The sequence below is a fragment of the Delphinapterus leucas genome, chromosome 19 (genome assembly GCF_059928025.1).
Source record: "Delphinapterus leucas isolate spDelLeu-1000000601 "Yukka" chromosome 19, BTC_Dleu_Yukka2, whole genome shotgun sequence".
In the NCBI taxonomy this organism is placed as follows: domain Eukaryota; kingdom Metazoa; phylum Chordata; class Mammalia; order Artiodactyla; family Monodontidae; genus Delphinapterus; species Delphinapterus leucas.
The window spans coordinates 51442249-51456082 of record NC_143147.1 but is presented as its reverse complement, the minus strand read 5'-3'; the positions used below and the strand labels follow the sequence as shown (position 1 = coordinate 51456082).

At 44.7% G+C, this 13834-nt stretch overlaps 1 protein-coding gene and 1 pseudogene across 4 annotated transcripts in view; one reads left to right on the top strand and one right to left on the bottom strand.

Moving 5' to 3' along the window:
• Positions 1-1837: 1837 nt before the first annotated feature.
• EZH1 (enhancer of zeste 1 polycomb repressive complex 2 subunit) overlaps positions 1838-13834 on the top strand; it is a 31710-nt gene continuing 19713 nt past the window's right edge. Inside the window, exons 1-2 of one of the 4 annotated variants that reach the window (XM_022557742.3) lie at positions 1838-1890; positions 13444-13534. Coding sequence is in view for 2 of the 4 variants with exons in the window: in XM_089901303.1 (XP_089757429.1) it covers positions 1880-1890 (11 nt within the window). In the remaining 2 variants the exon portion in view is untranslated. Of the gene's footprint in view, positions 1891-10729; positions 10907-13443; positions 13535-13834 lie in introns of those variants that run through there. The other 3 variants (XM_022557741.3, XM_089901303.1, XM_089901302.1) reach the window with 3 other exon arrangements.
• LOC111166248 (eukaryotic translation initiation factor 1 pseudogene) lies at positions 10346-10878 on the bottom strand (annotated as a pseudogene).

Sequence of the window (13834 nt, the reverse complement as noted above, 5' to 3'; positions counted from 1 at the left end):
GGGCCTCTCACTGTTGTGGCCTCTCCCGTTGCGGAGCACAGGCTCCGGACCGCAGGCTCAGAGGCCATGGCTCACAGGCCCAGCCGCTCCGCGGCATCTGGGATCTTCCCGGACCAGGGCACGAACCCGTGTCCCCTGCATCGGCAGGCGGACTCTCAACCACTGCGCCACCAGGGAAGCCCTAAACCCATATTCTTTATTTCAACAATTATTTATGTAGTGTAATGGTTCTCAAACTCGGTTACACAGTGGAATCACCTGGGATGCTCTGAGAATTCTTGAAGCCCAAGCCAAACCCCAGACCAATGTATCAGGCTCTCTGAAGGTGGGAGGAAGAAATCAGTAGTTATTAAAACTCCCCAGGTGATTTCAATGTGAACCAAATTTGAGAACCACTGGTCTAGAAAGCATTTGGAATGGAAAGGAACATCATTGAAAACTGCCAAGTATTAAGGAATATTTGCCTTGGTTTGCTTGTGAATTGGATATAAGCAAGAGGAAAACAGAGAAGTCAAAGGTTCTGATATAAGGAAAAGAACACTAAATCTGCAATCCAGAGACCCGAGTTTAAGATCTGACAGAACAGTTTTTCATCTGTGTGAGGCAAGTCTTTTAACTCCTTTACACCAGAATAGCCTCGTGTGTAAAACTGAAATCCTTCCTACCTACTTCATAGAGTTGTCATGAAAATTATTTGAAGAAAAAAATGATTATAGGCTTTAAAATTATGTCTGTGGAGACAAATTTAAGGTGATGTTATTTTGTATTTTAAGTTTTAACTTTATATTTTGAAATAATTTCAGATTTACAAAAGAGTTACAAGTGGTAGAGAGTTCCTCTATGCCCTGGAGCCAACTTCCTCAAATGTTGAAGAAATGCGATTGCCGAAACCAGGAATTAAGATGGAAAAAATACTATTAACTAATCTACAGACCTTATTCTAATGTCATCAGTTATCCCACTGGTGTGCTTTTTCTGGACGAGGATCCAAGCCAGGATCACACGTTACATTTAGTTGTCATGTCTGCTCAGTCTCCTCTAATCTGGACAGTTCCTCACCTTTGCCTTTTTTAACCTTGACATTTTTGAAGATACTGGCTAGTTATTGTGTAAACTGCCCCTTATTTTGGATTTGTCTGATGCTTCCTCATGATTAACTCAGCTTATGCATTTTTTTCAAGACAACTATGTAAGTGATTTTGTACCCTTCTCATTGCATCATATTGAGAGGTACCTAGTAAGAATATCTCTCAGCACTAGTAATGTTAACTTTGATCACTTGGTCGAGGTGATGTCTGCCAGATTTCTCCCCTGTAAAGTTACTCTTTTTCCTTTGGTAACTTATAGGTATCTTGTGAGAAGATACTTTGACTCAAGGCAACTGATTTGAATCTAAGTGACTGAGAAAACTATTGACAGAAATAGGGCAGTCCGGTGTAAATAAAGCAAGAATGATAACTTAGAGCCCATAGACGGGCGTTTGGGGGTATTTGTAGATGTGAAGGATCTGTAATGAAGGGGTTCCAGGTTGGTTTCAAATTATGAAGTGAGGCATGTCACTAGCGTGTGGGGATGATGCAACTACTGGATAAAGTCTTAAAGATATTAATGGCTCCGGGAGGTTTCCCAAGAGCCCTTCCTGTCCCCTGACAGCGCCGCCTTGGAAACCGTCGGGCTCGGGTTGCACCACCTCGGACTCCCGAGTTTGGGGTATTGGCGCCAAACCGCAGAAGTGCGAAGAAGGATGTCCAGCCCGCCTGACCCGCGGTCGCGGGCAACGCAGTGCGCACGCGCCGGGAGGAGGCGCGGGGCGGGGCCGCGGCGTGGGGGCGGGGCCGCGGTGCGCAGGCGCCCTAGCGGCAGGTCCCTGCGGCTCAGGATGGAGGATGAGTGAGTAAACAATCCTGGGCCCGGCGGTGGGGTCGGGCCTCCGCACCTTGCCACCCGGGGCCTGAGGGAGGGAGAGTCGAAGGGGTCAGAGAACTGGAAGGAAGCGGAGGAGCACACTATCTGCCTGGCGGGGGGTAGCGGGGCGCCCACTCCCCGTTCCGAAGGCTGGGGAAAGGGGGCAGCGGGGCGAGAGAACCCCCGGCGAGAACCGCGTCTGCGGCGGGGAGGGCGGTGTGTCGGGGAGGAGGAGCGGCGGGGGCGGGCCCGGGGACGGGGAATCCCGTTGGAGGGCGGGGTGGGGTGGGCGGGAGCCCCAGCGCCGGGAGGGCGTGGGTGGGCGGTGGCACCTGCGGGGGCCCTTAGCGAGGTGGACTCCCGGGGACCTGGGGCAGTGCACGGGAAGGACCAGACAAGGGGGCTCAGCGTGCGATGACTTTGGGGGTGTTGAGGAAGCGGTGGCAATAAAAACAGGGTGAGGCGAGTGAGGCTCCTAAGGAGCAAAATGGAAAGGGGAGCTCACTGTTGGGGTCGAGCCGGTGCCGCGTGCCTCCTTCGGGTTTGCGCACTAGGCGCCCAGCTAGCCTCCCCCTAGTCCCAGCCCTGAGTAAGAGGCTTCTCTCCAAATTTGGTCTTGCGCCAATCCCTGCCCACCCCAGAGTTCTCTTGGGGATCAAATAATGTAAGGGAAAGAGCCTTGAAGCAAGGCAAGGTGGTGTATTTGGGACATGCCTGTTAGGAAATGTGGGACAAACTTATTTAGGTAAAAAGCGACTACTGAGAAATTGTTTCGGGGGCGGGGAGGGGAAGGAAGGTGGAAGGATGTTCGTGCCGCCGATGGAAATATTGAGAGTGGGCTTTTCATAGGTGAAATATGGGATTGTTAATAGAGTCGCCTAGGTATCGAGTCTAGGGCTACAGGGGTGAGGATGGGGGCTAAGAGCCGAGGTAGCCGAACCACTGGGTGCGTGCGAAGATGGCCTTGAAAGTGTAGGTCTTTTCTTCCGCGTTTGCTGCCATGACGCCTTTGAAGAGAAAAATCCCCCACCCGGTGCTTTTAAGTTTAGGAAACTTGAAAGACGTTTCCAGCCGGAGAAGGTGCTAACTCCATCAGAGGTTTCTGTGAGAGCTTGTCCATTTTAAGCCTTGGAAACCCCAGGGCTGGGATGTGTGGCATTGATAAAGGAGATTACTTAATTGCGTAGAAGAAATTATTAGGAGATAAAGTACTTAAAACACACACACACACATTTATAATAGAGGAAAGGATCATCTGTAAAGATGTAATAATACTGTTATTGTCAGGGTGTATGCTGAGTGTGTACAGACAGTGTGAATTAATTCTCCCAGGGCAGAGATGTTGGTTTGTTTTATTCACTGATGCACTTTAAGTACTAAAACACTACGAGGCACACAGTAGGTGCTCAATACATGTTTGTGGAATAAATAAGTAGTGGGACGATCTCTGGGACTGGGAGTTGGGAGATCTGGATCCTAGTTCTTCCACTAACTGGCAGAGTACTTATAGGCCAATCACGGAACTCGACGCCAGGGCACAGCTTTAAAACTTACTGAGGTGGAAATGACTTTTTCATTATGGTGTTACTTTATTTATTATTATTTTTTAAATAAATTTATTTATTTATTATTTATTTTTGGCTGCGTTGGGTCTTCGTTGCTGCGTGCCGGCTTTCTCTAGTTGCGGCGAGCGGGGGCTACTCTTCGTCGCGGTGCTCAGGCTTCTCATTGTGGTGGCTTCTCCTGTTGTGGAACACCAGCTCTAGGCACGCGGGCTTCAGTAGTTGTGGCACGTGGGCTCAGTAGTTGTGGCTCGCGGGTTCTAGAGCGCAGGCTCAGTAGTTGTGACACCTGGGCTTAGTTGCTCCGTGGCATGTGGGATCTTCCCGGACCAGGGCTCGAACCCGTGTCCTGTGCTTTAGCAGGCGGATTCTTTTTTTTAATTATTTTTTTAAAGTAATTTATTTAATTTATTTTATTTTTGGCTGCCTTGGGTCTTGGTTGCTGCGCGCAGGCTTTCTCTAGTTGTGGTGAGCGGGGGCTACTCTTCATTGTGGTGTGCAGGCTTCTCATTGCGGTGGCTTCTCTTGTTGCAGATCACAGTCTCTAGGTGCACAGGCTTCAGTAGTTGTGGCTTACGGGTTCTAGAGAGCAGGCTCAGAAGTTGTGGTGCACGGGCTTAGTTGCTCCACGGCATGTGAGATCTTCCCCGACCAGGGCTCGAACCCATGTCCCCTGCATTGGCAGGTGGATTCTTAACCACTGCACCACCAGAGAAGTCCGGTGTTACTTTAATTCTCTTTGAAACAGCACTAGAATAAGGAGCCTAGGATTGAAAATGAAATTTTATTCCCAAGAAGACGTTCATGAGAAGGGAAAAGGGGAGAAAATGTAGTTGGACTTGTTTCTCTTATACTTGCCTTTGAATTAGCATGCCTTTTAAAACCATTTAAAATATTATTTATGTCTCTTTAATTCTTGAGATCTGAAACCTGGCTTCCTTAGTTCTCCAGGTAACAATTCCTGCCCTTGATTTGTGCCTTATGTGAAAATTGTAACAATTTATTTCACTAAGTATATCTTTTTCCTGTCTTGTACTAACTTTAAAAAGTCTCTACTTTGTTGACTAGCTACTTCCCAAAGAAGGTTTGAGGCAGCAATACTAAAAACACATTACATTTCTACAAAGGATAGTTAACTACAGAGAAAGAGAAAAAAACAGGACAGAGGAGTTGGATAGGCATTTTTCCAATGGAGACAAACTGATGGCCAACAGGCACGTGAAAAGATGCTCGTCATCACTGATCATCAGGGAAATAAATACAAGTAAAAACCACAGTGAGATACCACCTCACACCTGTTAGAATGACTATTACCAAAAAAGACAAGAGATAACAAATGCTGGTGAGAATGTGGAGAAAAGGGAACCTTGGTGCACTGTTGGTGGGAATGTACATTCGTACAGTCACTATGGAAAACAGTATGGAGGTTCCTCAAAAAATTAAAAATAAAACTGCCATACAATCCATCAATTCCGCTTCTGGGTATTTATCTGAAGAAAATGAAAACACTTATTCAAGAAGATATTTGCCTCCAGTGTTCAAAGCAGCATTATTTACAATAGCCAAGATATAGGAACAACCTAACTGTCCATCAGCAGATGAATGGATAACATATGAGATACACACACACTCACACACACATACACAGAATATTACTGAGCCATAAAATTTTTGCCATTTGGGGACTTCCCTGGTGGTCCAGTGGTTAAGAATCCACCTTCCAGGGGCTTCCCTGGTGGTGCAGTGCTTAAGAATCTGCCTGCCAATGCAGGGGACACGGGTTCGAGCCCTGGTCCGGGAAGATACCACATGCCGTGGAGCAACTAAACCTGTGCGCCACAACTACTGAGCCTGCGCTCTAGAGCCTGCGTGCCACAACTACTGAAGCCCACACGCCTAGAGCCCCTGTTCTGCAATAAGACAAGAAACCACAGTGAGAAGCCTGCGCACCACAACGAAGAGTAGCTCCCGCTTGCCGCAACTAGAGAAAGCCCGCTCACAGCAATGAAGACCCAACACAGGCAAAAATAAAAACAAATAAATAAATTTAAAAAAAAAATCCTCCTTCGAATGCAGGGGACGTAGGTTCGATCCCTGGTCAGGGAACTAAGATCCCACATGCTGAGGAGCAGCTAAGTACACACGCCGCAGCTACTGAGCCCTCGTGCCACAACTAGAGAGAAGCCCGTGCACTGCAATAAAAGATCCCGCCTTCTGCAACTAAGACCCGACACAGCCATAAATAAATATTTAAAGCAAAAAAATTTTTTTTTGCCATTTGCAACAACATGGATGGACCTGGAGGACATTATGCTTCTTGAAGTCAGACAGAAAAAGACAAATACTATATGTTTTCTTTTATATGTGAAATCTAAAAGATAAAACAAAAGAACAAAATTTTTAAAAATAAAAATATGTTGAGAAAGATGAAGAGAATTATATCAGATTAAGATTGAGGGAGAGGGTTTTAAAAGGAAAAACTTCTTTTAGAGAACACCTCCATTCCAGAAAGTCCCTAGTTTTGTTTGTTTGTCTTTAATTTGTCCAAACTGTATATTGGGCTCTTTCCTGGCCTCTTTAGTCCAACAGACTATCAATGGGGACTTCAGTGCTCCAAAACTTAAAGTCAAGAGTTCCTTAATGGGTAGAGTTCAGTGCCTCTGATGTGTTGTGTTCTCTGACACACTTGCCCTAATATTTTGATTCAAAATGGAATAACTAAAAAGTCTTGTTTTACTGAATGATAATGAGCAGTCTATATATATATATATATTTTGTTGTTGTTGTTTTGGCCAAGCCATGCGGCTTATGGGATTTTAGTTCCCCAACCAGGGATCGACCCCGGGCCCTTGGCAGTGAGAGCATGGAGTCCTAACCACTGGAATTCCCAGCAGTCAATAAATATTAAGCTTTATGCTAGTGTAATGCAGAACCAGCCAAGGTAGGACTCTAGCCTATTAGGAAGTTCCTTTAACTCTTCTGAATCAGTGTTGTACGTCCTAAGAGCCAGCGTTTGGGTCTCATAAAAACTAATCCTGCTTTGATATTTATCACCATTGTCTCAAGTGCACGTGACCTGATTCTTTTAATAAAGCAACACTAGAAAATATTAATGCTATAATTTTATTTTAAATAAGAATTCAGGGGCTTCCCTGGTGGCGCAGTGGTTGGGAGTCCGCCTGCCGATGCAGGGGACACGGGTTCGTGCCCCGGTCCGGGAAGATCCCACATGCCGCGGAGCGGCTGGACCCGTGAGCCATGGCCGCTGAGCCTGCGCGTCTGGAGCCTGTGCTCCGCAACGGGAGAGGCCACAGCAGTGAGAGGCCCGCGTACCGCAAAAAAAAAAAAAAGAATTCAGTGTCGCAACTTCTTGTTAGTAAGGTTCTTTGTGTGTGTATAGTGCCCAGAAACTCAGTGAGTTTTCATAAAAGTACATAGTCATATAACCTTCACCACAAGCAAGGTATAGAACATTTTCAACATCTCAAAAATCTCCTTTATGCTTCTTTCCATTTAATCCCTTTCTAGAAACATTCTAGTAGAATGTCATGTAAGTGGAATCATAAAGTATGCAGTTTTTTGTGTCTGAATTCTTTCGCTTAGCATAATGCTTTTGCGATATATTTTGCATATACAGGAACTGTTTGTTCCTTTTTATTGCTGAGTAGTATTCCATTGTACGTATACACTGCACTTTGTATACATTCACCAATCCATAGATATTTGTGTTATTTCCACTTTTTGGCTGTTACGAATAAAGATGCTCTGAACGTTTGTGTACAGGTCTTTATGTACATATGTTTTCATTTCCCTTGGATAAATAATTAGAAATTGTGTGCCAGGTTTTACGGTAAGTATATATTTAACTTTATTAAAAAAAAAACAACTGGCGGGACTTCCCTGGTGGCCCAGTGGTTAAGAATCCGCCTTCCAATGCAGGGGATGTGGGTTCGATCCCTGGTCGGGGAACTAAGATCCCACATGCCACAGGGCAACTAAGCCCACATGCTGCAACTACTGAGCCCATGCGCCAATACTAGAGAGGCCATGCGCTCTGGAGCCTGTGCACCACAACTAGAGAGAAACTGGAGAGAAGCCCGCGTGCTGCAACAAAAGATCCCACATGCCGCAACTAAGACCCAATGCACTCAAAAAAATTAAAAAGAATAATAATAAAAAAAAAAAACCTGGCAAACTTTTCCAAAGAGGCTGTACCAGGGAATTCCCCAGTACAGCCAAGTTCAGTCGTTAAGACTCTGCACTTTCATTACTGAGGATGCGGGTTTGATCCCTGGTCTGGGAACTAAGATCCCACAAGCCACGCAGTACAGCCAAAAAAATCATAATAATAAAAATAAAGTAAAAAAAATAATGTTGCAAAGTGGCTGTACCACTTTGCATTCCCACCAGCAATGTGTGAGGATTCCAGTTGTTCCACATCCTTACCAGCAATTAGTATTATAACTCTTTTTAATATTAGCCATTCTTGTGGTTGTATAATAGTTACGTCAATGTGGTTTTAATTTGCATTTCCTTAATGACTAATGATGTTGAGCATCTTTTTGTGTGCTTATCTGCCATTTCTGTATCTTTTTTGGTGAAGTATCTGTTCAAATTTTTATTTTTTATTTTTTAAATTTATGGCTGTGTTGGGTCTTGGTTGCCGCGCGCAGGCTTTCTCTAGTTGCCGCGAGTGGGGGCTACTCTTTGTTGCAGCTCACGGGCTTCTCATTGCGGTGGCTTCTCTTGTTGCGAAGCACCGGCTCTAGGCGTGTGGGCTTTAGAGCACAGGCTCAGTAGTTGTGGCACACGGGCTTAGTTGCTCCGCGGCATGTGGGATCTTCCCAGATCAGGGCTCAAACCTGTGTCCCCTGCATTGGCAGGCGGATTCTTAACCACTGTGCAACCAGGGAAGCCCTCTGTTCAAATTTTTTGCCCACTTTTTATTGGGTTCTTTATTTTATTGAGTTGCAGGAGTTATTTAGATGAAGACTTATTTTTAAACTTCTTGACCATAATAGCATATTTTGGAGTTTATTCTCAATGTGTAGGTGAATGTAATGAAAAGCTCTTAGCTTAGTACTTAACTGGAATATAAATAGTGTTTTGTGTATATAAGTAACTAAATAACAGATCTAGTAAAATTTAAAGTATTTTTTGTGTGCCACTTCCTTTGCCTAAGATGAATGGACCCATTTCTCCAAATCTGTTCTAGTGAATGCTGAGTTTTTTGTTTGTTTGCTTTTTTTTTAATATGTAATCTTGGAAGTGATAGCTGTTGTTAATGTCCAGATGCTGTGAAAACCCATCCTATGGCTGTGTTTCAGGTGTTTATTTTAATCAAACTTATCTGTTCCAAACAGTATGTTTCATCTTCCTCATTCACTTTGTGGGGATTGGCCAACTGCCAAATAAACTTTTTGAGACACCGAAAACACATTAAAAAGCCAAGCAAAATAAATATTGACCTATGGTCACATGAGATTCAAATATCACTTAAATTGTAAAAGGAGGAAGCATGGCTTATTATACATTATGATTGGTTAAAACGCAGTGACATTTTCATGTACATGTGTGTACTGCTCTGGCCAAATAAAGCACTTGAGTAAAATTAGAAATAGTGGGGCTTCCCTGGTGGCGCAGTGGTTAAGAATCCACCTGCTAATGCAGGGACACGGGTTCAAGTCCTGGTCCGGGAAGATCCCACATGCCACAGAGCAACTAAGCCCGTGTGCCACAACTACTGAGCCTGTGCTCTGGAGCCCGCAAGGCACAACTACTGAGCCCACATGCCACAACTACTGAAGCCCGTGTGCCTAGAGCCTGTGCTCCGCACCAAGAAGCCACCGCAATGAGAAGCCCGCACACCGCAACGAAGAGTAGCCCCCGCTTGACGCAACTAAAGAAAGCCCGCGTGCAGCAACGAAGACCCAATGCAGCCAAATAAATAAATAAATAGAAATAGTGCCATTAATTATTAGACTATTGTGGTGTGCTCACAGTCATCTCTTTTGGAAGACTGTAGGAGATCACATTTCAGCTATAACTCCTTTTATAATAAAAATAGTGATGTTTTCCTGTGGCCATCTCCTCTAAGAAATCTACACACACACACACACACACACACACACACACACACACGCACCCTAGCAGCTGTGGATTCTTTTCTTTTCCATTACTTGGCCTCCATTTTTACCCTTTTTTCTTTCTTTCTTTCTTCTTCTTTTTTTTTTTGTTTCTGAAAAGTTTTATTTAAATAAGGGTTTAAATACAATACATAACATTAAAACTGAAGGAAAAAAAACAGTTACTTCACGTGACATTGGGCAGCTGTTGCTAGTAAGTTGCGAGCTCTACAGCTACATGACTGATACATCGGTTTGAAATTTGTTCCCTTGTCAAAAGTTTAAAAAAAAAAAAGTTTAACTCTGATAGAAGGTTGGCCTCACATTCTAGTTTGGACATCGATCAGCTAGGATATGTCGGTCAAAAAGACCTTGGTGGCAAGCCAGATGTCCTGTCACCTCAATAGAAGGAAGGTGGCTGCTCTAAGCTCTGCCCACCTGGTCACGTTGGAGATACCACGGGATCTTTCCCCTGATGATCAAAGACTCCCTCTAGCAGTACAGCTGCCGTCGCTGCCTCACCCCATCCTCCACTCTCAGCTTCACCGAGGGCTGTTCAGGTGGCGACATTCTCTTAGGGCAGGGAACTCTGTAGAGGGATTGCTGAGGAGCTTCTGGCCAGACATAGCCGCCTGTGATCTTGGGGCTCTGGACTTGGCTGAAACATCGCCGTTATTGCTTTGTTTCAGGCCGGACACTGCCAGGTGCCTACTGCTTGACCTCTGTTTAAATGAGGGACTTCAAGACTAGACAGCATGGCTCTTTTCAGTTTATTGCATGAAGGAGTTACACTAGTCCAAGTTAAAAGCAGACCCCAAATGGTTACATTACACAAGCTGTGAGGTTTTTAAACTTGTGACAAGGGACAGAAGGAAAATTCTACTCATTGCAAGGAAATCCTCACTTAAGCTTCAGTGAGCCAGGAGCACTTAAAACCCATGAACCTTCAGCTGATCGTCCTTAGCCAGTCCAGTCTCTACGAGGAACTGGCATATGTTCTTGCGCTGGTCACCCTGTAGCTGAATTACTTCTCCATATTCTGGACGCTCAGTTACAGTTCCATCGCAGGCAAATTTCTTCTGAAACGCCGTCACTAGTTTCTTTTTATCGTAGTCATCAGCGATCCCTTGGACAGTAGTAAGGGTCTTCCTGCCGTTTCTCTGTTGAATTCTTAGATGGCCATGATCCTCAGCGGCAGCAGGAAGCAGATCATCCCCCGTACTGGCCTCAGCAAAGGGGTCGAAAGAGTGGAGCTTCTGGATAGTGGACATACCATATGATTCCTTTTCCTTGGTGGAAACGACCTGCACCTGCGTAAGACAGAAGATGGCGGGTTGGGGGGACGGAGCGTCAGGAAGCGAGGGGGCTTGAGGGGAGGCTGCTGAGTCCTCGGCTGTGGCTCAATGACTGGGACCCTTTCCTTCCTTCCTTCCTTCCTTCCTTCCTTCCTTCCTTCCTTCCTTCCTTCCTTCCTTCCTTCCTTTTTCTCTCTCTCTTTCTCTCTCTCCCCCCGCTCCCTCTCTCTTTCTTTCCTTTTCTTTTTTTTTGGCTGTGCTGCATGGCTTGCACGATCTTAGTTCCCCGACCAGGGATTGAACCCCAGGCCCTTGGCAGTGAAAATGCAGAGTCCTAACCACTGACCACCAGGGGATTCCTGGTCTCCAGTTTTAAATGGATGGAGCAACCTACCTTAAGCTTACTGTTTCAAAAAGGGAAATGAGTGGGAGTTCCCTGGTGGTCCAGCGGTTAAGACTCCACGCACCCAATGCAGGGGACCTGGGTTCGATCTCTGGTTAGGGAACTAGATCCCGCATGCTGCAACTAAGGCCCAACGCAGCCAAACAAATAAATAAATTCAAAAAAAAATTTTTTTTTTAAAAGGGGAGGGCTTCCCTGGTGGCGCAGTGGTTGAGAGTCTGCCTGCCGATGCAGGGGACACGGGTTCGTGCCCCAGTCCGGGAAGATCCCACATGCCGCGGAGCGGCTAGGCTAGGCCCGTGAGCCATGGCCTCTGAGCCTGCGCGTCCGGAGCCTGTGCTCTGCAACGGGAGAGGCCACAACAGTGAGAGGCCCGCGTAACGCAAAAAAAAAAAAAAAAAAAAAAAAAAAAAAAGGGAGGGCTTCCCTGGCGGCGTGGTGGTTATGAATCTGCCTGCCAATGCAGGGGACACAGGTTCGAGCCCTGGTCAGGGAAGATCCCACATGCCTCGGAGCAACTAAGCCCATGTGCCACAACTACTGAGCCTGCGCTGTAGAGCCCAAGAGCCACAACTACTGAAGCCCACGCGCCTAGAGCCCGTGCTCCGCAGCAAGAGAAGCCACCACAATGAGAAGCCCACGCACCGCAACAAAGAGTAGCCCCCACTCACCGGAGCTAAAGAAAGCTTGCGCGCAGCAATGAAGACCCAACGCAGCCAAAAATAAAGAAATTTATGAAAAAATTTTAAAAAATGAAAAAAAGGGGAAAATGAGTTCCAAAAGGAATGGGAGAGGGATTGCAGTACAAAACCAATTGTTTGGTTCATGTGGGTCTCGATAAGGGTAACCTAAGGTTTCTTAGGGAGGCATTTTGTCCTAGATTTGAATCATTTTTTCATTTTCTAAAGCAGGTTATTATTAAGCTTGTTCAGGGCAGAAATTATATGAGCAACTACTTAATATTACATGTGAGCAGGGTGTATGTTCTTAAATGGTCTTTTCATTCTAAAAAAGAGTCCCTCTTTTGGTCCCCATTCCATAGAGGCATGAGAAGTACTTAAAAGATGTAGGAAGAAGAGAGATGCTGTAATTTATAGGAAAGAAATTCAGGTCTGCTTAATTTTTGTTATAACCCAGCACCGTAGTACCTTAGCTTCTGGGATTCAAATTCTTAGGTTATGGTATTGTCGTTGTTAAATTCCCTTCCCCCAGAGAGATAATATTTAACTCACAGAGAATTCTGTTTTTAAGAGCTTGAATCACTTGATTGCTTTAACAGTAAACACAGTGAGTCTGTCTGCTTCTTTGCTATTCTGTCCTTACTTCATTTATCCTTTAAGTTTAACATAGCATTACACCAATCCGTCTGGTTCTTTAAATGAAACATTCAGATATAGTCCTCTTGAAGTCCAGTAGCATGAGATATAATTATGATCTGGTGGTGGCATATGTGTGACAGTGGGTTAAATTTTGCTGTTTTCTTGTCTGTGCTGTCATTTCTTATGGGTGAAAACAGGTAATTTAAAAATGCTTCTAGGGGACTTCCCTGGCGGTCCAGTGGTTAAACCTCTGCACTTCCGCTGCAAGGGACACAAGTTCGATCCTTGGTCAGGGAACTAAGATCCCACATGCCGCATGATGCAGCCAAATAAATAAATAAAATGCTTCTAAACTTTAGTTTCTGTTTCAAATTTTGGCTCTTCATAGCTCCTTGTAATGTTTTTAGAAATATAGAATGTTAGGTGAAATAAATAGGCTTAGTTCTCCAGGAAACCTAAGTAGTTGATGTAGAATAAAAACGTAACCTTGCAGATTTTATTGAATTTTTACATGCACTTAATATTTGTTCTTTCTCTGAAATATTAATTTTTGGGCCTGCTGGCTGAGCCTGGAAATCGGTGCAGAAAAGCAGAAAAGCACACTTGGTAATTGTGAGAATATATTTGTATGTATGACTGGAAGGATAGAATTCAATAAAATAAAGCACACTTCTCAAATGGCATCAAGTATTATTAGGACCTGACTTATATGCAGATATAGTGGTAGCAGAGACCTCAAAGTCTTCGTAGTTCTTAGAGAGCATCCTACTGAGGGAATCAGGGTCTAAACATGCTCCACTGACTTGAAACCACTGTCTATTCTCTTTTGAAAAGCTGAACATTTGTTTGGCCTTTGTGTCTTGCCATTCCTCTGAAGAACAGAAGACACCTGTAAAACTATACCCTTTGCCCTGCATTCTACGAGGTAGGTAGAGTGTGGTACAATAAGTACTTCTTTAAAACTGTGAACCTTAATTCAAACACTGCCCCCCCAAAAAAGTGATTTGCAATGTTATATATTTCTATGTGTCTTGATTTGGAGATAAGATTATGCTGTTGTCATATCCGACCTTTATTGCTAGGCATGTGGTAGATTTAGGCAGTTTGGCGGGTGTAGTTTTATCCTGTGGGTGGATCTTTCCGCGAAGCTCTTTGATATTAACTTAGTTCTTGCTAAACATCTCTCTTAATAAGGTAGTGGGTAGACTTGCAAATTTCCAAGTAA